The following is a 27021-nucleotide window of genomic DNA, read 5'->3' on the forward strand; positions in this document are numbered from 1 at the left end:
TAAAATTAACCATTCATTAATTTAAATGATAATTTATATAATCCTAAAACAAAAATGCAAAACATTGGCACAAAATGCAGCTGACCAACACGCGGGATCGTTTCAGGAAACGTTTCACATACAAAATACATTTTAAATTGATTTCTGTCTGAAATATTTGACTAGGTAAACTATGTTATAAATCTCTTAAAATGGCAAAAGTGAGAAGAATAAACGCGCACTTCCGTCCCAGTACACTTTAACCTCTCGACAACTTCCTTTGATTCAAAGACAAAATGGCAGCCTCCTTGCAACGCATTGGAATAGTTATCTGCCGCACATTTCCTCTTATTTTACAACGAAATATTCAAGCACAGGTTGGTTGGTTACAGATAAAATATTTTAATTGATGTTTTTTTTATACAGGGTGTATAAATATGTATGTTGTTGTCCACTCATTTCGCGTGCAAACAGCCTCAAACAACATAAAGGGCAATTTACGCGTTTTGTATCGCAGAGAATCCGTGATTTTGGAAAATATGTGCTCCAGTGCTGCGTCTGAAATCTCCTACTTTATCACCATCATCATCATTTAGTGAGTGTGGTGAATGGATAGTGTATTCGTTGTGTGTACCACGTTTATTGTTGGGTGTTCATCAGCTGAGGTACTGTCTAGATATTCAGACAGACCATGGGAATACTTAGAAAGTGAAGGTAAATATGATTGATTAGATGATGGTTTAATGTTGCTCAAATCTCTCTTTAGAGTACATTGAGCGCTATGGATCAAAACCTGTGTGGTCTAACTATAGGAGGAACCACAAGGAGGGCGTCCCTCCACCAAAGACAAGAAAGACCTGTATTGTAAGTACATATTTGTTTTTAAATTTGATTGATTGTTCAGATGATTTTTTTTTCAGCCCATTAAATTTGTATTAATGAGGATGATTGTCTTGTCATAGAGAGGTGATAAGCTATGCGGCAACCCTTGTCCCATCTGTCGTGATCCAAACATCATTGTCCATTACAAGGTTTGTTTTTCGATTCTGTCATCTTTTTATTGTGTGAGGACTATGTTTGGTTTAATAATACACGCTTTTTCTCTGCAGAATGTGAACCTGTTGCAGCAGTTCATTAGTCCTCAGACAGGAATAGTGTATGATCCCACTCGAACCGGTAATGCATTTCTTAATACATTCAAGTGTCACATTTCTGGTACGATCATGATCTGATCAACACTTTTCTCTTCATCTTCAGTTGTTTCCCCAGGTGTGTGTATGAAACCACAGAAACTACTTAAGGCCATTGAAACTGCTAGAGATTGTGGTAAATTGACTTTTTAAGTACCAATGTGCACAAACAAGTCCTTTTATGAAAAGAAATGATCAATTTCATTATTTAGTGCACGAGTGCTTAATGTAATGTGTTTTTGTCTTCCTTTAAGGTTTACTTTCTGCCCAGTTACCTCATGTTGATTACTCTTGAGGACTACTCAAACACTCAAGGTGCTGTAGCACCAGCCCCTGCTCCATTTTCTCTCAGCTCTGGAGAACTGTGGTATCAGTGGTATGGAAGTATAAAACCAGACAGGGGCGGACTGGCCATCTGGCAGACCGGGCATTTTCCCGCTGGGTCAACGTACTTTTTGGGCCGGGCTTATACATCTTCTCATACCATGTTTGTCTGATCGGCCCATAAAACTCATAAAGCCTATAGTTTTTCTGCCTAAATAGTTGACGGCACTGTGGTCTTTGTGGCTGTTTAATGTATTTGTCAAAAAAAGTCGGTTTAGGATTTTTTTCCCCACAGACAGACCGGCCCATGAGACATTTAATCAGCAGCCCATTGGTTATTTTCTTAATTGACATTGGCCTGACCCAATCACATCTTTAAACAACTCCCCTTTTGGGCTCTCTCTCTCTGTAAGTAATAATACAGTACTTTGTTACAGTACTTAAGTATTTTTTGGGAGTATCTGTAGCCTACTTGAGGTTTTTAAATTTCAGCCAACTTTTACTCCACTACATTTCCTAATTAAAACGTATACTTTTACTCTGATACATGCAAACAAGTGCGCGCACAATCGCGGATGATTCATTTTCCGCTCAAAGTGGAGTCTGGGGTGTGTGATATACAGTATATCTTCTGCAATAATATGGTAAGTGTTGTTGTAATGATGTGTGATCTGACATTATCAAGTAGGCTATATCATCAAATCACACACAGAGTGCACCGTTGATTTATTAATGTATTAAAACTCAGAATTCCAGGTATTGTAAATTGTAGACGGCAAAAATGCTTCTGTATGTTTTTTATATTTCTATAACATAGTTAACTTATATATCACACAAAGAGTGCCGTTTTTCTGCAGATATCAGCATAAACACATTTAATAATCATTTCATACAAGTTCAGTAAAGCAATAAGTGACTTACATTTTAGACTTATTGCTTGTTTTTGCTCAATTTTGCCAGCGAAAATAGTTCCAAACAAAGATCACAGCACTGTTTTGCGTCTCTGAGCAATGGACGGTGTACTTATTGAATGAATCGGTTGAATAAATGATTCAGTGATTCACTCATTAACAGTCAAATGCTCTGTTCCTGAATGAATCGGCCGTTTGAATGAATCGGTTGAATCTCAATGACTCACTCATTAATGGTCACTTTCTGTCACCAAAGTTTTTGCTGTCACCTACTAGAAGTTTTAATTTCACATTTTTTTTCATGTTTTAAATTATTTCAAATACCAGTATTCAACGTTTTATGTTAAAAACACAACATTAGGCGTATTTATGCATCTGTAACTGCAGTTTAAATGCATCCATGTCCTCTGTGAGATACATTAACTGTGTAAATGCTTTTAAATGCAGATTCCAGAAATGTTTTCTTATGTTGGAATGAAAGACACCAAGTACCGGATGAAGTGCTTCCTATTCTTACCCAAAAATACAAAATGGAAGAAAGAGCTAAAACTGAACACAATCTTGCTACTAAAGCTGTATGAATATTTTTTTATATATTTATTTGCTTTTCCATTTACTTGTACTTTTACTTTCAATACTTAAGTATGTTTAAATATCATATACTTTAAGACTTTTACTCAAGTAATATTCTAAACGAAGACTTCAACTTCTACCAAAGTACATTTTTGGTAAGATACCTGTACTTTTACTCGAGTATGGTTTTCGGGTACTTTATACACCACTGCGCGCACACACACACGTTGGTTTTTGTGGTTTATGGGGACTCTCCATAGGCGTAATGGTTTTTATACTGAACAAACTGTGTGCTATTGCCCTACACCAATCCTACACCTAAACTTAGCCCTCACAGGAGACTTTGTGCATTTTTAGATTTTCAAAAAAACACCATTTAGTATGTTTTTTTAAGCCTTTTGAATTACGAGGACATAGGCAGTGTCCTCATAAACCACCTTCATATTGTAATACCTCTGCCATACCCATGTCATTATACAAATTTGTGTCCACATACACATGCGCGCACACACACATACACACATAGCATGCCTTCTTATGCTTTTAAATGTTCATCCAAGGAGTTTACAAATTTGACAGATAATTATAAATAAGTTTACAGATAATTTAATATACTATGGGAAACAGTGATCATCTGATCAACAATTTATCATGTCTCTTCCCTTTCTCCCTCAAACACACAGGCACACACAAGATGGATGTCATAACTATATAGGCCTATAGTTTTAGCATTCATCAGTGTGGATTATAGTTTTATTATATTAAACTTTTTAGAAGTTTTTAATGTCAACTCTCACTCTGTCCTACCTATTATTATATGGCTTTAGTGTTTTTATGGAATAGGAGCTGGTATACATATTCAAGGGCGTGCAAAGATGGGTAGTATTTTGATCGTATGTAGTGGGCTGGTCTGGGCCAAAATGCCAGGGCCGATTTTTTTGTCCCAGTCCAGCCCTGAAACCAGATGAGCGAGAACTTGCAAGAGTGAAGCGGATATACAAAGACTACCTGAAACCAGATGTTTGAATCTTGTTTTAAAAGACATTAGAGCAGATGCCATGCATTTTACATGAGAACGAGGCAGTTAGGGATAGACTTACAATCTTTACAATGGCAGATCCTAAACCACATGTAATTTTCAAAACTCATTTATGGTGTTTTGTCTACTGAAAGCTTTTTGGGAAGACATTTCATCAAATGAAAAAAATCGGTATGTTGTTAAACAGCAGTACAACCCATTAAACACTGTCCTTCTATCCCTCACAAACTCATTTTCATTCCTGTCAGAAATGACATATTGTGCTACCCTGACTAAGGTCTATTTAAATAGCGGTTGGAAGTTTGATCCAAATTTTGTTTACATACTTATGAGCAAGAAGAAAATGTGCATTTTCCATTCATGTTGTTACATTGTGTCCATACAAGACAAGCATAATATGAAATCTCAAATAAAAGCTCTAATAAACTTGACTTTGTTGCAAAAAATTGTTTACTTACTAAATCAAGTTCATTCAAGACAGATGAGCTACAGGTAGCATCACTGTTTGAACATTTATAATAGGTTAAACAATTTGCAGCTGGTTTAAAATGCGAGCATAATAATTCTACAAAGGCAGTTTAATACTAAATATATGCATCAGCCACCATTATCAAACTGCACACTTTTAGCCCCATCTATTCACATTTGATAGTCACATAGTATGTTGCATAGCATTGCATCACATGGATGAACAGAGCTGGTAATGATATGGCCTGAATGTAAGCATAATACAAGAATGTCAGACATCATGACTAAAGAACAAGCGCTGTATATATAAATTGTCAGAAAGTAAAAATACTGATATGGAATCAGTCTTCACCTGTTTTAAATGTAAAAGATGTGAAAAACCCATCCTGGTATTGTAGGGTTTGTGTATATCACCCTACACAGTTTGCATGCAGGTGCTCAGCATAATCTGTCAATTTAACAAGAATTTATTTTAGTATTGAAGCTTTAAAAATTAGCAACTTAGATGCAACAAAAAGCCCTTCAGTGATGTAGTTTGACACTCTTGTTATTAATACCAGCCGAATGTTCATTCTTTAGGCTTGTTGACCAGGGTTTCTCCAAGAGCCTCCAGCACTTCTCTCTTGTAGTCTTCAAAGTCTCCATCAATCTGGTTGATCGACTGGTGCTCAACCACCCACAGCGTACACTGGGTCTCCGTGATGAGCCTGGCATCGTGGCTCACGATTAACACAGCTAAAATATTCATATTAAATGTTAATAATAAAGACTTTACCCCCTGGTGTCCAATATCATAATCATTGTATATAGTTTAGAAACCTTATAGAACATCTGGATGGATTTACATGCACACAAGATCATTTACCACAACAAATAAAAGGAATGGCATTTGTGAGCAATACTTTTAAGGGGGGGTATATACCTCCTTTGTATTCATTGATGGCTTCTGACAATGCATCAATCGACTCAATGTCCAAGTTATTTGTGGGCTCATCCTGTACATTTGCACGGAAAGAAATTGTTAAAGTACTAATTTGAATTAAATTGAGAGATTTAAAACCTTTACTCCTTACCAAGATGAGGACGTCAGGTTGCCGACAAGCAAGTTCAGCAAATACCACTCTTGCTTTCTGACCGCCTATAAAAAACCCCCCCAAAAAACCAGGACAAGTCAGAAAAAAAATGTCAACAAAAGGACAGATGACTGAAAACCATACATGATTACATTTCTATAGTGCTTACCAGACAGTTTGGAGATCTGGATGGTGTGTCCATGGCTCTCTAAGCCAAAGCGACCCAGGCACTTCCTGGCATCCTGGTATTGGAGGTTGAAGTTCCTCTGGAGGTACTCTGTGGGAGACTCCTCCATGTTCAGCTGATCAGCATACTGCTGGTTGAAGAAACCTACTTTCTACAGGCACAGGTGGAAGAATGAACCAATTAACCAAAGTCAGGTAAAGGTAAAATAAAAAATGATTTTAAACATCTGCCCTACCAATCGATGGTTCTTCCTCATCTCTCCTTTTGACTACAATGAAGGAAACAAATCAACAAACATGAGGAAATTTTTTTTGTAAATAATGGTTTGTATTAATATAAATTTGCTAATTTTTGTAGCAAATATTAATACTTGATAAAGATAAGCGGTACTTACAGGATTTAATTTTCCAGTCAAAAGCAGGAGGAGTGTACTTTTTCCAACTCCATTGGGCCCAACAATACATACTGAAACAGAGAAAATGAACAACATTTTCTGGTGTATATTTTTCACCATAATTAAACTACTACTCATGATTTCTACAGACATGTGCGACTTACTTCTGGACTCCATGTCTATACCAAAGTCCACATTTCTGAACAGAGGCTTCTGGCCTTCATAACTAAAGTCAACACCTGGGAGTGAAAGAGAAAATAAACCAAACTGGTCATCAACCACCCAACAAGTTTGATAAAAATAAGATGCTACAATGAGCAAAAGTCATAAAAGACTTACTGTGCAGGCCGAGAATTGGCGGTGAGAGCGGAGGAGGGTTGGGGAAGGTGAATTTGACTGTATATTCTCTCGGTCTCTTGAGGAGCTCTGTGGCCTCACGGCTCCCCTCCTCCTGGCCGCTCTTCTTCACTTTCTGCTGTTTCCTCGTCAGGACCTCTTTTGTCTGTTTCTCCTGAAAATGAATGATGGAGAATGAGTGGAAGGGTTTGAGAAGACTAGGCAGAGCCCTGCACGGGCCTCAAATTTAAGCCCTAGCCCGACAGCTTATCATAATTACCGGCCCGAGTCTGACCCGAGCCCGTCTTTTTTTCCCTCTTCTCTCAAAACAGTTTATAGTACTGTTTCAACTATTAAAATAGTTCAGTTTTGTGTGTAATGGCAAAATTATTATATTTCGTTTAGTTTTTTTATTAAAGTTAATTTAGAAAAACGTTTGGAGCATTTTTGTTCGTTAAATAGCCTATAAGTTTTTTTTTTTTTTTAAGTAACGACCAAGCGGCCAGCGGCATGAGCTGATCATAGCCTATGTTTGATCAATTTATCCTTCTCATATCATCACGACTTACCTAAAATAAAACCTATAGATATACTAAAACAGTTCAAATATATAACAATGTTTAAACGTTAAACCTGCTATAATAATAATGTGCGCTAGCCTATATCTAAGTTTGTGCGGAGAGTGGAAGCTAAAGCGCGCTCTGGAGGACATGGAGGCACCAGCTTTGGATTTTTTTCAGTGGAAACACATTAAAATAGCCTACGCCGTAATTTTTTTATTTTTTGATAAAGGTAAGAGTAATACATCATTCGGACCTGTAAAGGGTCTACTTGTATTTGTGTGCACTCAGAATACCAACAAAAGGTAGTTATTTTATAAAACAAAGAAAACAAACATGATGCGCTTTCTGCGTCTTGAACAGGAGCGCTTCACAAAAATTAACCGAAGCTGAGCGAATACATGCCTCACAGACATGATAAATATATCTATAGAAAGCTTTAAATGATCACTTAACGAAAAAAAAAAAAAAATCAAAAACAAAAACTCTATTATAATCTTAATCATAATCAATAAAGATGCATTTCTATCTAAAGGCGCGTCTAATGAGGAGACGCGAGTCAGGATCAGCAACTTCATCCTTGCGACACAGACTCAGAAAACATTAGTTTATTAGTAAATAATTCAAATATCTCCTTACTATTTCCCGCAGACACATTCATGGTTATGTTTGCTGGGGTTTTGCAGCAAGCTTTAGCCTATTGCATGCATTTGAACGCAGAACTATTCAGCTGCGCTGAAGTCACTTGCGCACCTGCTGCGGGACACTAAACACCATCGAGCTGCTCTCAGTCGCGGCACGGTCTTGTGTTGTTTCCACCAGCGCGACAATTTTTTCATCACTAATCGATAGACGTCTACAATATAAAATAAGGAGAAACCCAAAACAGGCCCGATGCCCGGCCCGCCTCTGAACTATGACGTGGAAATTGGCCCCGAAGCCCGGCCCTAGAGGCGTAAAAAAGTCGGGGCCCGTCGGGCCCGGGCCGAAATGCAGGGCTCTAAGACTAGGACTGTGAAGAAATAAAAAAAAAAAAGTCAAGGACTTACAGCTTGTTTGGTGGACTTTCCTCCAGCCTTCAGGTCTTTGAGCTTTTTCTCTTGTTTCTCATACTGCTTCAGGAGTTCTTTCTGTTTCTGTGTGTACATCTTCTTAAACGTCACTAGGAGACATTACGCAAACATAAAATACAGTAAGATGATTATATGTCTTTCAGAAGATTTCATCTGTGTTGCTGTTCAGAAACGAAACTCACGGTAGTTGCCCCTGTAGTAGTAGAGTTTCTGGTTGTCCAGGTGAATGATATCTGTACAGACGTCATCTAAGAAACTCTGGTCGTGGGACACAATTAGAAGTGTTTTCTTCCAGCTCTGTAAGTAGCTGAAGGAGAAAATATGAGGCGATTCGTCAGAGAAGAATATAGCATAAATGTGCGACTTATTTTCTACTGAACATGCAGCAACAAGATTAAAAACACAGGAGCCTGACACTCTTTAGTGATGCAATCACTGTGTGACCTCTCCTTAAATACAATCAAAACACACCACCAACTGGGAACATTTACAAGTAGGCTATTTATAATTAGCATTCAATGTAAACACCAACTAGATGGGTTGTTTTCCTTAATAGTATTGCTTAAAGAAAAAGTAATTACTTGTTAAGCCAGATGACAGCGTTAAGGTCCAAGTGGTTAGTGGGCTCATCCAACATCAGCAGAGTGGGCTCCATGAACAGTGCTCTGGAAAGAAGACAATTTTTCTAATTTCTCTTGTCAATGTCATGTCAGAGCAGATTTTATTTTACATTCATAAAATTATTTAATACATGAATGCATTTTCCTCATTGTGCCCACCTAGCCAGGGACACTCTCATCCTCCAACCACCAGAGAACTTCTTAGTAGGTCTGTTCTGCATCTCTGGAGTGAAAGACAGACCAGCCAAGATCCTACGAGCTTTAGCCTCCGCAGCTGCTGCTCCAATCGCTCTCAACTCCTCATAAACCTGCGAATGAAACACACACGGGGTTATCTTCCACTACTCCATGGATCAGCATATTTAGAGAACCTCAGCAAGCTGCTCTCATCTGACCTTGTCGAGTCTATCAGACACACCGTCATCTCCTTTCTCCAGCCGACTCTGTAGCTGCCGTTCCTCCTCCAGGAGCTTCAGTCTGCGCGTGTCGGCCTTCAGCACCGCCTGAACTGCAGGAGTGTCGTCCGCCACCACCTCTGAGGAACGACAAAGAGAAAGAAGTCAGGGATTGAAGTACAGCTGGATTTACCATATTATATCTTGCACAAAATAGTAGGACTGCCCTACTAGTAGACTGCCCTACTAGTAGTCAACTAGTAGTTGTTCATTTGAAGCATTAGTTGACTAATCGGATGTTTATTAATAAACTATTTTAATCATAATACAGAGCCTTTAATTGCCTACATAACCTAATAATCATTTAAGCGCACCCATAAAGCTTGCCACAGCACACCGGCAGAAGAAATGATTACTAATGTGTCAGGGAAAAACAGCAAGGAGACTGCATTAACATTTTGATAACTTATTGATAAACTAGTGCGTTCTTTGTTCTCGGTCTAAGAGATGAAGTCGGCGACACTGACTCGTCATCTCCGCAGTAGTGGACGTGCCTGTATGTATGTTACGGATCACATAATCTGAAAATATTTGTTTTCCATTTGAATTGGTTTATTTGAAAGTAGACATTTCACTCTCGATAGATATATATATTTGCTATGTCTGTAAGGCAAGTATACAAGTATATATAGTCTTTACAAATATATAAGCAAAAATTAGTATTTTAAAAGCAAGTGAGCACACCAGCACCTCCATCTGTCACACAGTGAGTGCTACTGTTCAGCTTCCACACTCCTCAAAGACATTTGAATAGCGCACATTTCTCGAGATGGTCCTCACTGCAGAACACAAGATCCAGGGGGAGTGGTTGGATCTAGACCTTACATATACCTATACCTAAACCTACCCGTCTCCACCCCCTGATCCCTAAACCTACCCATCTCCACCCCCTGGATCTTTGTTCTGCAGTGAGGGGCTACTGTATTTCTCTAGGTTAACATTAGATTGAGCGGCCATGTTAAACTGCTTATACTTACATATTTCAGATGATAAGCCATATTTGAGGTCAATGACTGATATAGGCGAGCGTTTGGATGTCCTGCCCTTAACGATCTGCATGACTTCACCAATTTGGATTTTATTTATTTTATTTTTTTCCTGCAACTAAGTGGCTAATAAAATTTTGGTCGACTATTAGGGGGCAGCCCTACAAAATAAACTGCTAAAATAATGAGGATAATTTTTTTTTAAGTTTATTACAGCTACTAATGAAAACTAGAACCATAAAAACATTTGTCACTTGAATAAAAAAAAAATAAAAAAAACATTTACTGAAAAAGAAAAAAACTTATTTTATTTGATCTAGTTTAGGTTAACCTGATGCACAAACATAACTAAAAATGAAATAAAATGAATAAATCCAAATCTCTACATGTATAAAAGAGACCATAAAAATGACAAAAACACAACAAAATGACTAAAATATTAACTAAAATGAAAAACTAATTTCACTGGGTTGTACTGTACCTTGCTCACAAAGCAGCACATCAATATTGGGAGGAATGCTTAGAGCTCTGTTGGCGATGTGCTTTAGTAGAGTGGTCTTCCCTTTCCTGATTCAAACAGGAGTACGGAAACAGGTTTTACTATCATAACATTTCCAAACTGATCAAAATCTTATGTGCAATGTAGTAATGTGTCAAATTTAAACCATCAACCCACCCATTTGGTCCAACCAGACCGTATCGTCTCCCAGCAACAACCAGAAGGTCTGCGTTAACAAACAGCTCTTTACCATGGGCTGAAATGCTGAATCTTTCCAACTATAAACATATATCAGAAATTAGTACATAGTACGAAGCGTTTTCAAATGTCTCAATCATCTCCCAATCGTCTAACCTTGATGTCAGAAGCGTTTTCCAGCATGGCCTGTCGAGAGGACAGCTCAGCCTGAGAGACGGAGAAGTCTCCCTCTATGGCGTTCTGAGCTTTTAAACTAGCCACCTGCCGCTCATACTCCAGCTGCACAGCACAAGAGGAAGTGTCTACAATCAGTGTTATAGTCAACTAAAACTATTATTTGGATATATATAAAAAAAAAAAATATATATATATATATAATAATAATAATAAATATATATATATATATATATATATATATAAGAAAACCCTAAAGATTAGAAACATTGCTTTGGAAACTAACTGCAACCAAATAATCTTAAGAATAAGTTGAAGTACTAAAATTACTTTGAATAAAACCAAAACTAATTAAAAATAAAAAAAATAAAAAACACGAAAACTAAAATCTAATTGAATATATTAAAAAAGTAACTCAAAATATAAATAAATACTACAATAATATAAAATAACACTTCTATAAAATACATTAGAGTATTCAAAATTTGCATACGCTACCCTTTTCTTTTGCTGCTTCTTCGCTTTTTTACTCATATTAGCAAAGGGGTCGTTCTCTTGTTTCTCTTTGGCCTGCTCAGCTGCGAGGACATCCTCGGCACTCTATGGGACAGGAAGCAGGGTATCAAGAAAATGAAGACAAAGAGATAGGAAGTGGATGAATGAGCACTTTGAAAATAGGAATATTAGGAATACAAAAAGAGACAATTATTGTACCATCATTGTGTCATTTTCAGCACTCTTTTCCTCCTCTTCTTTTTCATCATCATCACTAGGAGGAGGGCGAGCAGGCTTCCCTTTCTAAAAATCACAAAAAAGACACTTTATGACAAACGTATTTAACTTAGAACATTTTACTACAATACTTATTTTCGTTCACCATATGCTGATTTTCTCTGTGGAACAAAAAAAAAAGATGATGTTCTGAAGAATGTATATTAAAGCATATTTTTTTAAAAGAAATTAATACTTTTATTAATCAAAAATGACAGTAAAGACTTTTATAATGTTACAAAATATTTCAAATAAATCCTGTTATTTTGAACTTTCTATTAAAAGAAAAAAGTATCATGGAGTCTACAAAAATTAAGCTTTCAACATTGATGATGAGAATATAAAACATTTTTGAGCAGCAAATCAACATTTTAGAATAAATTCTGAAGGATCATGTGACACTGAAGACTGGAGTAATGATGCTGAAAATTCAGCTGTGCATCAAAGGAATAAATTACATTTTAAAATATATATTTAAAATATAATAACATTTGAAACTGTAATATTACTGAACTCAGACTCAGTGCATAAATATATACATAAACACACAAAAATATCTTAATCTGACCTTGGGCTGTTCCTTTTTGCCTTTCTTCAGAGACTTCTGTTGTTCTTTCTCTTCAATTTCATCTTCCTCCTGTCAACATTAAGAGGCCCTTTAGGTTGCACACAATTTAATTTTTTTATACAAACAAATCGTATCCATCAAAACAAGAGTCACACACCTTAGATGCTTTAGCAGCGACTTTCTTGCCATTCTTCCCTCCCTTCTTTTCATTCTCATTTTTCTTCTCCATCTCTTCATCTTTTTCATTCTCTGAGGCCTCCTGTGTTTGAGAGAAGAGAGTAAACCAAAAATCCTATAGAAAAGATCAGAGCACCGCTCACCAATCAGACAGTGTTAGTAAATCATACTGGAATGTACAGAAAAGGGTTAGTTTCCATGAAGAGCGAAGCACTTCCGTCATTTAGCAATAAAGAAAAAAAACTGCAAGGTGGGAGAAAGACAGATGTCGTCAATTTGGAAGAAAGAAAATAGTGAATAAGAATATAAAGAAACAATCCCATGTACCCACCTTTATTATTTTAGGTTTAGCCTTATCTTTTTTCTTGTCCTTGGTTACCTTCTCAACTTCCTAAATCACATACATACATGTACAGAAACAGGCACAAGTGCTTATGAACGTAGAAATGTTCAAAATGCAGCCCAATATGTTTTTTCCTTCTGTATGACAAACAATGTGACTGCATGCAATCTTGAATGTTTGAAACAGCCTTGCACTATAAAACCCTGAATTAATTACATGATTCCATTAAGAAACTTCACTTTTAAATGACTGAAACGATGAGCGCACTGGCACTGATCTGGAAAAGAAATGAATGAACACAAATGGAATGAATTCCACTGGGAATGTCATGAAGAGAGAGAGAGAGAGAGAGGACATGAGGGATGGCTGGAATGGGACTGAAAGAGGAATAAACGCAATATTAGAGAGGATGAGTTATGGGGTGTGTGACGCATATGTACTGTGGTTAGATGTATGAAATCTGATGATGCTGTAAATATAATATCATGAACAGCGATAGTACAGATAGCCACTAAAAACTATTGAAACAATATGTAAATATGAATTTAACAAAATGTCTTCCATGCAATTTCTCTTTACAAGAAAATAGTACTAGTTTAGCAGTATAGTAGTCATTTAAATTCTTTTTTAAAAAGTTTCAGAAAACCTACTTATACTCCATATTAAACTATTATAAACAGCATTTTGCCAATTCAATTAGTTCCTATTTGCTACAAATTCATTTTATGGCTTAATATTCATTTAGAACCTACATGGTATATTTGTACTTTAAAAATGTGTTATTTTAAAACTAACTAGTGATTTTTAACATTTTAAAATGGCAAAAAAAAAAAAAAGACGAATGATAATATACTAGTTATAGAAGGCATTATCAATTTTAAACTGAAATCTAAATAAAATAAAAAAATTCCATGGATATGAAACTAATGTGATACTCGCACTGATCTGATTTAACTGTAATGCATACAGCATTTATATAAATAAAACTGACTTATTTCCCATAAAACTAAACACACGTTTATGTCTATTTCACATATGTGTATATAAGTCTATACATATAAACTAAACCTGATACATAATGACTGACTGTGAAACGGGAAGAACACACACCTTTGAGCTCTTCTTGCTTTGGGGTTTATCATCAGCATCCTCGTCATCACCTGCATCCTCTTCATCGTCATCACTTTGCCCTTGACTCAGAGCAGCAAATATGTTGCCACCCTGACAGAAAGAGAAGGACAAAAAAATGCTCTGTGGATATGGATCACGACTTAAATTGCACTGTTCTATATTCATAGCAATAATTCTGTCCACAAAGTGCATCCCAGTGAAGAGAAGTAGCGGATAGTATATCAAAGCAACTCACTTTGTTTTTCTTTCCTCCTTTGACTGGAGCAACTACTGCAAGATTAAAATAAACCATGATGTTAAATATGTGGTGTGATGTGTGACATACTGGCGCAAACCAAGTTTATGACATTACCCTCTTCCTCTTCTTCATCACTTGGCTGGACTGACAGTTTCTTGAGGCGCTCCATGACCTCTGCATCATCATCATCATCATCCTCAACGTCTCCTGGTTTCCCTTTCCGCCTGTCTTTCTTTTTCTTCTGAGGCTAACAGTAAACGAAAAAGCAATCCAAAAACATAACATATTTGACTGCAATTAAATGTCCTTTAAATTTAATTAAATATATGGTAACACTTTATTTTAAGGTGTCCATGTTACACGTTAAATGTACTATTATAATAACTATTATAAGGTACATGTTCTATTATAATAACAATAAATTATGCACAATTACATGCAAGTAACCCTAAGCCAAACCATATATTTAAGTACATGTAGTTAATTAACACTCAGTACTGAAATGTATAATTACACTGTAACAGGGACACCTTAAAATAAAGTGTAACCAAATATATTTTTTACTTTATATAATGCATTTATAAACATTGGAATTAATTAAAATAATGCACCTGTTTCCCTTGTGCCTCTTTCACTGGTGGCTGCTCTACGCTCTCTGGTTTAGTATCTGATGCCAGCTCCTCAAAAAACTGTCAAGATAAAAATAAGAATATGCAGAAATATGCATAAAATAATTCCGATGTCAGAGGTATGGGTTTTAAAATGTATTTATCATCAACTCATTTTTGCAATTGCGTTTGGTTCTGTTAGAGCTGGTGCAACTGAGGAAATATTATTAAATAAATTCAATATTAATAGGGGTAACAATGTAAAAAAAAATCATATATTGCTTAGATAAAAATAGTTTAGTTTTTGTTTGCACTTGAATGAACTCTTGATTTTAAGCATAATGATGTTTATAATGAAAGTTATAACAGATCACAGTCTTGAATTAACACAAATAAAAACTTACACTCTTCTTCCCCGTCTTATCCTTCTTTCCTTTTTTGACAGGTTTAACTAATCGAAGGAAAATCATTATGTTAAGCATTTTTGTACACATAAATACACTCATTAAACAGACTCAAATGAACAGCAGTATGACAATGCGTATAGGATTTAAAACAACAGCTTTCTCAAAAAAAAAAAACCTACCTAGACAGCATATTTGAGCAGCACAGGCACGTTCCCAAAAAAATTAAAAATGCTGTCTAGGTAGGCAGCTCGCTATAATAGCATTTAAAGCTTGCGCAGTTGAAAGATGGATCAAAAAGCGAATATGGTTTTATATTATATCAGGCTGACAAAATGATGCAATGCCAGTGAAATATCAAACTCCGCATCACCTCGTTGGCTAATGGGTTACGCAAAAAATAACAACATTATAATAAAATCACAACTTCTGTCAAAACAAAATCACTAAATAACAGAGTTGTCATCATGTAAACTTTTTCAATAATCATATATTCATGTCGTTGCTATTAACAGAGTGTGATGTAGCCTAATAGAAACCTATAATCTTACCTGTTTGTGGTTCATCATCACCCTCCCACTCAGCGACTTCTTTTGATTTCTTTGGCATTTTTCTACTAAACGTTTTCTGTCACAAGGAATGAAAATAAAGTATGTTAAATGAGACTCGGGATGTTTCACAGCTGACAATAAACTCGAGCACACTGTAGCTCACATCACATGCGGACAGGATTTATTCGCGACAGCGCCACTCCCTCACTCAGGCCGCCCGAGGTATTGCACTGGCGCGACCTAAAAACGAGTGATTTCAAAGAAAAAGCGTAGAACATAAACAAATACAGTACAGTAAGATACAATACACATCAAGAAATCTACCTGCAAAGCTACAGTCCTGTTAAAAGTCACTTGTGGGGAAAAAAAAATGCTGTAAAATGAGGATGCTGTCAAAAATAATGTCATAAATAGATTTTCTTTATAAATTAACGTCTATGAACTAAATTAAATCAACATTTGGTGTGACCATCCTTAAAGCAGCTTTTGCCCTGGGGCAGGGATAGGCAGCTTCGGTCCTGGAAGGCCAGTGTCCTGCAGAGTTTAGCTCCAACCCTAATCAAACAACCAAAACAAAGGACAGCGGCCCTCCAGGACCGAAGTTGCCTATCCCTGCCCTATAGGGCCTAGGTGCACTTGCATAGTTTTCCAGGTAGCTTTGCAGGTAGGTTTCTTGAAGCATCTTGGAGACATTGCCACAGTTCTTCTGGATTTTTAGTCCATTTCCGTTTGCTCTGTTTCTTCATGTCATTCCAGACAGACTGGATGATGATGAGTCTGTCTGGAGCACTGGCTGTTATCAGACCCCTTGTGCAAACAAAAATCACTGGATCATTACAATTAATGGCAAAATGAATGTTTGGAAATGTAAACTGTTATTTTTCTACTGACACACTACAACAAAATATAGAAATAACTAACTTCAAACCATTTTTAGCTGCTGAAAATACCAGTGTTTAAGAATTTTGTCCACCACTGTATATGTAACACTTTATTTTAGTGTCCATGTTATGTTAAATGTGTTTACTATAGTTGTAATAAAAAAAAACTTCTCTAAAATAATTGAAAGTTGTTATTGTAGATCAGGGGAAGATGTCCTGCAGAGTTTAGCTCCAACCCTAATCAAACACACCTGAACAAACAAGCCAATCACAATCCTCAGAATTACTAGGGCTACAGGCAGGTGAGGCTTTTATTCAGGGTTGGAGCTAAACTCTGCAGGACATCGGCACTCCAGGACCGACGTTGTCTTCCCCTGTTGTAGATAATATAATATAATGTAATATCATGTGATATAGACAACACTTTATTTTAGTGTCCTATGTTACACATACTTACTGTAGTAGTAATAAAAACGTCTATCTACACAATATTACAAGCAACTACCATAAACCAAATGCTGATGTTTACTAAACATATATTGTTAATTGATATAAAAGTGTGACTTAATATAATATGAATATATTAATGAATAAATAAATCTGAATATAAAATTTTAGCTCTATCCATGGCGCTATAATGACAAAGTTTTTTTTATTAATATTTTGCAAGTAACATTTTTAGTTTGAAAACATACTTTAAGGTACAAAGATATTTGGATTTTAATTTGGATAGTTTTGGACCTTGCGTTTAAGACTTTTATTTTGAAAAGAGAAGGCCGCCATGGTTTATTAGGGGCGTGAGCCGCTGGATGCCGCTGTAGGCAGATCCCGCTTCTAGAAGGCGATTGACGCATGCGCAGTTGCGCAGACTGGCGCAGGGCAAGGACATAAGGAGTGACATTTGTGTAACGTTGAAAACAGATTAATATTCTTTCTAAATCGCACAGAAATTTCTCTCAATCAGATTTGGATACACTCTCGCATCTCTGCACAGTGAGCTGACGCTCCACAGCATTTCATCAGATTCAGCGAGGACAGGTAAGTTATGCATTTCATGTTTACAAGCAGGACAGCTAACACATGACTGGCATGTATAGCTGCTAGATATGAAGACTTAACTAATAACTTATGTGTCCCACCTAATCACACAGGAAACGCTTTCAGCAGAAGCCCTATCTTTTTGTAATCGTTTACTGTAATGTTTCTGGTGGTCAGCTCAGAGTGAAAATGTTGATTAGTAAAGTGTGACCAAAGCGTGATGTTCATGTGTCAGGCTGTAAATACTGCCTTGCTGTAAATATAAGATATTTCTCTAATCTAAAACGTGGATGCGAGGCTCTATTTAATTCAAACGGTTGATTGAGCAATATATTACACAATTCCTCTCTCTTTTATTATATATTTCTGAATGAAAGTCTTGTTAGCATTTTTGTGCATAAAGAAATACAGCACGATCATAGGTGCATATTTATACGCTGCAAAATGCTATTTATATTGGTAATTCACTAGATTTTGAGACACTGTCGTGTTCAGCTTTGCCCCTTTTCTGCCTCACATTTGTTGCTGCCACTCACTCTTTAGTGAGCTACCTGCCCAGACAGCATTTTTGGACATCTAAATGTGGTAACATCTAGGTGTGTAATAAACGCCTATTATGGCCAAACTCCTGCTGCCTCTCTGCCTGGCAGTAATGTAGGTCATGTACTCCTGCTGTACGAGAGCTAATCTCTCACCTGAGATGTAAAAGTAACATTTATTTAATGTAGTATCGCCCATGTATCACATTTTACTGATCTTAATTTTTTTTTGTACATTGTAAGAGCACTTATGACTAATAAGGTTTGCCTGTACATTACCATTCAAAACTTTATAGTCAGTAAGATTTTATTTTGAAAGAAATCATTTTTAATCAGCAAGGGTGTATTAAAGTGATCAAAAGTGACAGACATTTATAATATTTCAAAAGATTTATGTTTCAAATATTATGTTTTATATTTATCAAGGATTCCTGAAACAATTAACAAGAAATAAGAAATGTTTCTTGAGCAGCAAATCAGCATATTCAAATCATTTATTAAGGATCACGTGACACTGAAGACTGGAGTAATGCTTTCAGCTTTGAACCACAGGAATAAATTACATTTTAAAATCTATTACAATGGAAAACTGTTATTTTAAATTGTTATAATATTTAACTGTATTACTGATTTAACTGTTTTTGATCAAATAAATGAAGAGACGGCTTTTAAAAACAAAAAAAATCAAATCAACCTCAAACTTTTGATTGTTAGTGGAGTTTAACTAGTAGAGCAATGGCATGAGACTCCTTGGCTGATCACAAAATAAAGATTAAAATTTAGACATTGAATACATTGTGAGTTGCTTTGTTTAAAAATGTCTGCCAAATTCATAAATGTAATGAAGATCTGAATATCTGGTCATGTTAGTGTGATTTAAATGTTTTTTATTTGTATTTTTTTGGCCCAGGTTAGGTTTTGAAGGACAGACGTTTCTCTGTGGATGAGTGAGTAATCCGAGGCAGCGGTGGATGGGAGAGTTCACGTTTCGTCCTCTTTGAGTAGCTTGATAATGTCATCTTACTGAGACTCCATCGAGGTCACCTCAGCACCCCGACTTGAATGGCTGTGTGCAGAGGGGGTGTCTCTCTTTGGGTGGGGTGTGTCAGGAACCATGGCGGCAGGCATCCGATGACGAAACAGTGCTGGAAGTTATGTCAGGTACACATTGTAAAACCTTTTACCATGAAAAATTTATTTAAAAACAATTTTGAAAATAAGGGTTAAAGTGATAGTTCACCCAAAAATGTAAAATTAGCCCATGATTTACTCACCCTCAAGCCATTCTAGGTGTATATGACTTTCTTCTTTCAGACGAATACAATCGGAATTATATAAAAAAATGTCCTGGCTTTTCCGAGCTTTATAATGACAGTGAATGGGAGTCGAGATTTTGAAGCCCGAACAAGTGCATCCATCCATCATAAAAAGTGCTCCACAAGGCTTCGGCGTGTAATAAAGGCCTTCTGAAGCGAATTGATGCATTCGAGTAAGAACAATATCCATATTTAAAACATTATAGACCTAAACCGTAGCTTCAGTTAATCGTCATACGCGTGTTCCAGCGGATGACGGAGGATGTAGGCATAGCGTAAGCAAAGACAATAGAATACCCAAGACGTGTCACTCGTATAGTATTGAATGGGGAAAAATGCAATGCTCAATATGGCTGTTCTATCAAATGAAGCCCCGCCCTCTAAGCAAAAGAACCAATCGGTAAAGTCAGCGCGTCACTGCAGCTACAGTTTGAAGTCCCGGTTTCTATAGAAACAGTCAGCGTTCTGAGACGTGTGCTCAGGACTGCGCATGCGCACTGGCCGGTCTAGCCTGAGAAATAAGCTTTTTTTAATGCTATTTGAGCAAAATAAACAACATATGAGACAGTTGTTGTCAGATTTCATTGGTGATATCAAATATGAAATTTAATGTTAAGCTTGGTGAACAGTTTTGGAGAATTTGATGTTTCCCCTTTCAAAGAGATTGGAGCTGCACTTGGATGCCTGAGAGGTGTCACCGAGATGGCCACCGAGTGACATGACTTTGGCATAAGCACCAGTGAGAAGTGATGAACGTGAAAGCAGAGGAGAGAGCAAGACAAAACACCTGTCACAAATTAGAAGTACAAAACGAGGATTTGTAAAGAGAAATTTTGGGAGATTTCAATATAAGCCAAGAGGCTTTTCCTTTGCTGTAAACAACTTTGTTCTCACCAAAGCTTGCACTATGCCTACATCACCCACATGATGACTTGTGAACACGTGTTAGCAGATGCAAGAGATTATGGTTTGTTAATTTTTAAATATAAATACACATGTGATTATCATGCGCATGTCGTCAGTAAAGCCAGTTCTGTGATTAATAGTTCACTGACAAGCTACGCAATCTCGTGTTCATAATCGATGGCGATTCATCTGCGATTATGAACGCGATATTGCAAAGCTTGTCGGTGATCTACGGCTCTATGTATTAAATCCCGCTCCATCTGAAAGCATGTGATGGAGATTAACTAGGCATTTTTTAATATAACTCTTCTGAAAGAAGAAAGTCATATACACCTAGGATGGCTTGAGGGTGAGTAAATCATGGGCTAATTTTGATTTTTAGGTAACCTATCCCTTTAAGATCTGTACACCCAAATATTTTCAAAGTGTAAAGAAAAAAATTCAATTAATCAAAATCAAATGCTTTGAACAATTAGATTTGTCTGATTTCTAATCAGATTCTGTCTGATTTGCAGACAACCGAATTACACTTGAATGACAACTGTAGGACCCTGAGCAGTGCATCATGGGCCTTGGCTCCTCCGAACAGTCTGCGTTACTTGTCTATTAAACAGCCATCCCTGTCCCATCCCTTCCACCACGCATGCCAGCCGAACCGAACGGCCAGCCTAGAGGAGGAGGAATGGGAGGAGGCCATCAGTTTGCCTGTCCTGCTCAAACCTGGAGAGACTGATGAGCAGCACATCGTGGTGGAAGTGCCTTTTCTCAGGCCGGCCAAACTAAGCGATCTCCTTGCTTTGGGACCCAACAGACCCTTTGACTTGCTTTTTCCTTTAACCACTGTTGATGGGAGCAGAGAGGATGATATTAGCATTACCAGAAATGTAGGGACTGAGGAAAACCAGCTGACGGAGAGAGGCTCTTTCAGGAGTCTGTTTGAGACCGAGGTATGCCCTGCGCCTTTTACGTTGGGATCTCGCTTCTTTTGCTTTCACTGCCCTGGGATGGAGTCTGTTTCAGAGATTGTGGACAAAGCAGGAAAGGGACAGGACGAGCAGAGCTTCTATCCGTCCCTCAATGTCACACATTACAGCCATGCTGAGACTGCGAGGGTGGACAAGAGCTCCAGCCAGAGAGACATGGAGAATGAGGAGAAGCTGGCCCTGATGCATGAAAAGCTGAGGGTGGAGGTAAAATGAGTTTAAGGGGGATGAGATTGACCACTTGTAGAAAAATGAATGGGAGAGAAAATGCTTGATATGGAGGCTGTGGGAATAGAAGTCCTATAGCCTCCAGCTAAAGATATAAAATGTATGATACCTTTGTTTTCAGATTGTATTTTTGATTAATGTTATCCCAATGTAATCTCAACTAATTGTTAAGGTTCTACATTGTGTTTCAGCTTCCCAGATTCTTTGTGAAAAATCATGACTACAGCATATACTCTGAAGATGTTGAGTTCATCAATGGTCTTCTGAACACCAAAACAAGGTAAAGGGTTTCTAGGTGCATGTTATACTGGTTTTTAGGCCTGAAATAAGTTAAACTAGCTGTCAGTGAACCGCTGTGACTGTTGTTGTTCAAACGCCATTGGTTACATATTGCCAATAAATGGGTGTGGAAAACTCAGAAAATGATAACAGCTTGTCTTTACTGCTTATAGACAAGTCAACAACACTATTACAAATTTTGCAAATAATTTTATTTATTAATTAATTTTATTAATTAATTGCAAACTCAAAAACACTTTTTGCAAGCACATCAAAAAGTTTTTACCAAGAAAAATGTTTTCAAATGCAGAAAAAAAAAGTTTTAATATTTGATCTAAAAATGTTTTGAGGAAAACAAATGATTTGTGGCTTTGTTTGCTAATTACACAGTGACAGTAGTGACCCTCATGTTCCAAAATGTCAGAACTACCATTGAATGGCTGGTTTTGGCTTGTTACTAAAGTACCGGTATATTTGATACGGCACGGCTGACTGGTATAATACCTGTTCTTCTATCGCTGAAGGGGTCGTGTAGCATACCAGCTGACTCTGACGCTTTGGCGACTGATGTGTCTGTGTTACTATGCGGAGGCTCAGCTGGAAGTGCTGAAGCTGACCAAGCATCCAGAAGATGGCTCCATCAAAGCTCGCTGGAGAGTCAAAGGCCTGCCCTTCCACTCCATTCTGGTCTTCTTCTACAAAAAAGACAAGAGCCACCTCTACAGGTGATGCATACTGTGACAGCCTATCAAAAACTTGCTCTGTGCTCATCTTTGTCATCTTAATAATTTTTTTCTGTTCAGAACATATGATGCATTCTCCACCTTCTATGTTGGCTCTGATGGACGAATACACCGGCATAAAGTTGAAAAGGTAATGTTTGCTTGCAACTAAATCTTTTCAGAATATCATTGTTTTCTATATATATATATATATATATATATATATATATATATATATATTTTTTTTTTTTTTTTTAAATTAAATGGGATAATAATTAAAGTTAAATAGTTATAAATAGTTTCTTATTATTTTCCAAGAAAGTGTCAGTGAAAAGAAATTTCTGAATCATATTACACTCCTGTTTAAAAGTTAGTCAGCATTTTATTTATTGATTTTTATTTATTTTCTGTTAATAAAAACTTTGCCCTCATTAACTGGAACACTCATGGATATTTCAGAGTGCTTTCCCTCATTTTGAGCAGATCAAAGCTGAATTTTCCAGATATATTTCCGTAAACTGATGGGGATTAGAAGTGAAAAACAGTTTTGTTTTAAAGCAGTGTGTGAAAAACCAGGAAAGAGATGTGAGTGAGGATTTGGAGATAATAGTAGCAGTGTGATAATCTGCACAGTGTCTGTTGTCTTGTCATATTAATATAGTGAAATACAAAGAAAAATAAAATAATCAGGAGGAGCAGAACACAGCTAGAGGACTAAAAATAGATTTTGTCACAGATAATCTTTTAAGACTAATGTCACATTGAGATAGCAAGCTTTTTATTATATTCCTGACAGATAAACCGTGTTGGGAAGGTTACTTTGGAAATGTAATAGGTTACAGATTACCAGTTACCCTATTTAAAATGTAATAAGTAGTGTAACTATTTGAATTACTTTATTAATGTAACTGATTACATTTGATTACTTTCTAAATTTCTAATGAATGTTTTCAACTGATCATTTTCAAACATTTACTCAACACTGATTACTGTCAGACTTTAAGAATCCTTCATCATTTGAATTAAGATTATAATTCAACTATTTTTAAAGCACAGCCTCCACAAAATCAGACTTTAGCACCTCTTTACTTTGAGATCATTCTGAGGTTATTTACAGATTCAAAACCATAACAAGTAATTTAATAGCTGTGATTGTTTTTGAAATCAAATCTTTGCGTATAACAGGAAACACAGGCATCTGAAAACACAGTTAATCTTAAAAAAAATAAAGCATATACATAAACCCAAATAGGAAATAAAACTGTTATCGTATAAACGTGTCCTAAACTCCTGAAACATTGGTGTCTCATATTTTAAAGCACTATATAATCAGTTCAATCTGTATGTGTGTGAGAATATTCAGATGTAATCCCCTTTATAATCGTTAACATTTTTGTAAGTAACTTAAGTACTTTTTTTTTCTGGTTACATTTATTTTGTAAATAAATTACATAATTCCTTTACATGCAACTAGTTACTCCCCAACACTGCAGATAAATTTCAAGAATGTTGGAAAATGTCCAGCTCATTCAATCAAACAGACAAATCAGGATTATTTGTAGTGCAGCCTTATTATTTGAAATGATTGGTTATTTTGGATGGAAGCTCCCTAAACTTGAAGTACCACCCTTAATTTAAAACTTAGTAGACTTGTTTGGAAAAAGGAGATACCGAACAGATACTGAAATCTGAAAAAATGGAGCAAGATTTTACATCAGTGAGATTTTACTGTGGTCAGAGGCAGAGCTACCCCCCCCCCCCCCCAAAAAAAAACAAGTATTATAACCTTTAATGCTTGTCACTTAATTGCGGTATTTCTCAATCTTTTTGACTTGAAGGCCAACATAAAATTCAATGATACTTATGACGAAGCTTCTTTTCAAACAATTAACAGAAATGGTGTTAAATTAGTTCAACAAAATTCATTCTGGGATTCCACAAGTTTCAAGAACTGTATTTCATTAAAAACAATAGTTTTTGAAGATGAGGAAATATTACATATTCATTTTACATCTTTAGTTTTTTTTAACAATTTAATTTAGAGTATGATTGTTCCATATATTAATCATCATTTATTAATTGAAGTACATTTTAAAGGGACAATTCACCCCCCAAAGAATGAAAAACCTGTCATTATTTACTTGTTCTTTTTCTGATGAACACACAGATATTAATGTTGGTGCTGGTCCCGTTTACTTCCATAATATGGAAAAAATAAAATAATATCAGCAACGTTAGTTACCCACACTCTTCAAAATATCATCTTTTATGTTCCACAAAAGAAAGAAACTCAAACCGGTTTGGAACAACCTGAGGGTGAGTAAATGACAGAATGTTCATTTTTGGGTGAGTTAAGCCATCCTGCGGCCCCCTTGGACATCTGCTGAGGCCCTCTGATTGAAAAACAATATGTTATTGTGTCATCTCTGGTTTAAGCTTAGTGTTTTATCTATGTTGGCAGGTTATGGAGGCTCGTCCTCCCTTGCTGCCCAAAGTGACCTCCATGCTGGCCGGGGCTCTGGTGGCACTGGGCATTCAGGAGCACCGGCCCGCCCTCAACCTGCTCCCACTCCTGCTGTCTTCCCTCCGACAGACCCGAGCCTGAGCCGCAGCAGAGCAGGACCAGAGTGTGGGCGCGTTTGGTCACCTTTAAAAAGACTGAAAAAGATGCAGCGCTGTATTGTGTGGGTTGAGTGAATGAGATATTGGTAACTAGTTGTTTGGGGGGGAAATCCGCAGGAACAAGAACAAATGAGTTAAAACTGTTCTCACTTGAAACAATCTTCTTTAATTTCCATTGTTTGAATATATCACCAAACTGGTTTGGATCATAACAGACTATCTAATACACGAGGCCATCACTAACTAGGAGATTAACTAACAGGTTTTGATGACCCAGTACGTTACAGGTAAATGCATTCAGGCAGCTCGGCTGTAAAACTGGCTTTTAAAGCACATGCCAGATAAAAGGTGAAGAGGGTTCAGCTCACATTCACACTAATGGATCAACAGAGGAATTGGTCATGACATTGAAGTCTTGATCAGATTGCATTGTAATAATTAATTATATATTTTTTTGTATTTATATATTAATTGGAGTTTTCATCAGTTGCATTAGTTTAAATGTTATAGAGGAAGGTACATGAAAACCAGCCGTTTCATTTAGTAGCAGTGAACGTCTTTAGGGTTGCTGCCTTTTTGGTGACCTTTAAGGGAAAGTGATGCCAGGGACTGCCTTTGAGTGTAGAGAGTTTAGTTTCCTATCTGGACTTGTTCTTGTTTGCCCTTACTTCCCATGTTTGAATGTGCAAGTCACATGGTAGAAGTTATCAGCCAATATGGCTCCCTACATAATTACATTGCCAAATCTGCACTGGTCTTTCCATGCCGTCCATGTAAATTAAGCACTCTTATATGAAAGACACATGCTTTCAAATTCTTTCCCATTGAAGTATATTCAGAAGTGTATTTGCATCTGCAGAGCAACGCGTGGGTTATTTTTCTCCAGGTTAATTGGTCAGTTTAGCTCAGTAATGACTGTCTCCGTGCATTTAGTGTGATAATACATGCTTCACCCATAAGAACAGTTCAGCTGCCCTAGCTTCTTGTGGTAAAGACATAGACCAAACAGTTTAATGGACATCCTGTGTCACAAAGTAGTCAGAACACTTGTCTCAATAGCTTGCGCTTTTAAATGGACAATAAAAGCATGAAACGCTATCACTCCACAATCTGTGCAATTCAAAGCCGAAAGGTCAGAACCTGTTAAAGCAGATCCATATAAACATGGCTGAGTAATTGTTCTGGTGATTATTTCTGCGCGTATTACCCAAAAACCTGTGTTGAATATGTTGTGTGACAAATAAATGCATACTGGCACTATTTTTGGTCTCCGTCTTCCGTTTAGGTATTTGAAATTTGAATTCTCTGCAAAATAATGTTTTTGTTGCATATAAAGGCATTTTCCAAATAGGATATAGTTGCAATAGTTCCATATTGAATATAGTTTAAATCTCTGTTTTTGTTATGGTACACTACCTTTCTAAATTTTATTTATAATTTATTTTTTGAAAAGTTTTTTTTTTTTTTTTTTAGCAAAGATGCATTAATTTGATCAAGTGACCGTAAAGGCTTAAATTATTTTAAATAAATGCTGTTTATTTTAACGTTTAAAAATGTATCATGGTTTCCACATTAAGTAGCACAACGGTTTTCAACATTGATAATACAAAGAAAAATGCAAATCAACATATTACAATGATTTCTAAAGTATCTGAGACTGAAAACTGATGTAAAGGC

At 36.5% G+C, this 27021-nt stretch overlaps 2 protein-coding genes and 1 pseudogene across 3 annotated transcripts; 2 read left to right on the forward strand and 1 right to left on the reverse strand.

Moving 5' to 3' along the window:
- The first annotated feature begins 275 nt into the window (after window positions 1-275).
- Window positions 276-4118, forward strand: LOC306885776 (small ribosomal subunit protein mS40-like; annotated as a pseudogene). Its single transcript, XR_013785933.1, has 8 exons — window positions 276-360; window positions 640-693; window positions 746-843; window positions 942-1010; window positions 1089-1155; window positions 1237-1305; window positions 1424-1553; window positions 3930-4118. The product of XR_013785933.1 is annotated as a small ribosomal subunit protein mS40-like (transcript).
- LOC306885460 (ATP-binding cassette sub-family F member 1-like) lies at window positions 3998-16028 on the reverse strand. Its single transcript, XM_079441984.1, has 28 exons — window positions 15994-16028; window positions 15831-15906; window positions 15280-15326; window positions 14879-14956; window positions 14382-14514; window positions 14265-14299; window positions 14009-14119; window positions 12887-12946; window positions 12536-12637; window positions 12379-12447; window positions 11754-11837; window positions 11538-11639; window positions 11022-11144; window positions 10845-10945; window positions 10650-10735; window positions 9123-9262; window positions 8887-9035; window positions 8689-8772; window positions 8290-8414; window positions 8084-8196; window positions 6478-6649; window positions 6303-6377; window positions 6139-6209; window positions 5980-6012; window positions 5727-5895; window positions 5558-5622; window positions 5407-5479; window positions 3998-5219 (listed from the first exon to the last, which is right to left on the reverse strand). The coding sequence occupies exons 2-28, from the start codon at window positions 15886-15888 to the stop codon at window positions 5053-5055; spliced, it is 2625 nt and encodes an 874-aa protein (XP_079298110.1). The 5' UTR covers window positions 15889-15906; window positions 15994-16028; the 3' UTR covers window positions 3998-5052.
- A 1490-nt stretch (window positions 16029-17518) lies between these two features.
- On the forward strand, window positions 17519-26600 carry LOC306885231 (uncharacterized protein). The gene is made up of 7 exons (XM_079441631.1): window positions 17519-17749; window positions 19199-19449; window positions 21026-21700; window positions 21913-22001; window positions 22525-22725; window positions 22804-22873; window positions 25184-26600. The coding sequence occupies exons 2-7, from the start codon at window positions 19351-19353 to the stop codon at window positions 25325-25327; spliced, it is 1278 nt and encodes a 425-aa protein (XP_079297757.1). The 5' UTR covers window positions 17519-17749; window positions 19199-19350; the 3' UTR covers window positions 25328-26600.
- Window positions 26601-27021: the final 421 nt, after the last annotated feature.

This window comes from Barbus barbus, assembly GCF_936440315.1.
Source record: "Barbus barbus genome assembly, chromosome: 19".
Taxonomy (NCBI): Eukaryota; Metazoa; Chordata; class Actinopteri; order Cypriniformes; family Cyprinidae; genus Barbus; species Barbus barbus.

Excerpts from the sequence above, each read along its gene's own strand:
- LOC306885460 (XM_079441984.1), bottom strand. The coding sequence starts at position 15,888 with ATGCCAAAGAAATCAAAAGAAGTCGCTGAGTGGGAGGGTGATGATGAA. Across the intron at positions 12,947-14,008 it reads AAAGCAAGAAGAGCTCAAAG|GAAGTTGAGAAGGTAACCAA; the intron begins GTGTGTGTTCTT and ends TATGTGATTTAG. Across the intron at positions 11,145-11,537 it reads AGAAGCAGCAAAAGAAAAGG|CTGGAGTATGAGCGGCAGGT; the intron begins GTAGCGTATGCA and ends TGTGCTGTGCAG.
- LOC306885231 (XM_079441631.1), top strand. The coding sequence starts at position 19,351 with ATGGCTGTGTGCAGAGGGGGTGTCTCTCTTTGGGTGGGGTGTGTCAGG. Across the intron at positions 19,450-21,025 it reads AGTGCTGGAAGTTATGTCAG|ACAACCGAATTACACTTGAA; the intron begins GTACACATTGTA and ends TCTGATTTGCAG. Across the intron at positions 22,726-22,803 it reads GACAAGAGCCACCTCTACAG|AACATATGATGCATTCTCCA; the intron begins GTGATGCATACT and ends TTTTCTGTTCAG.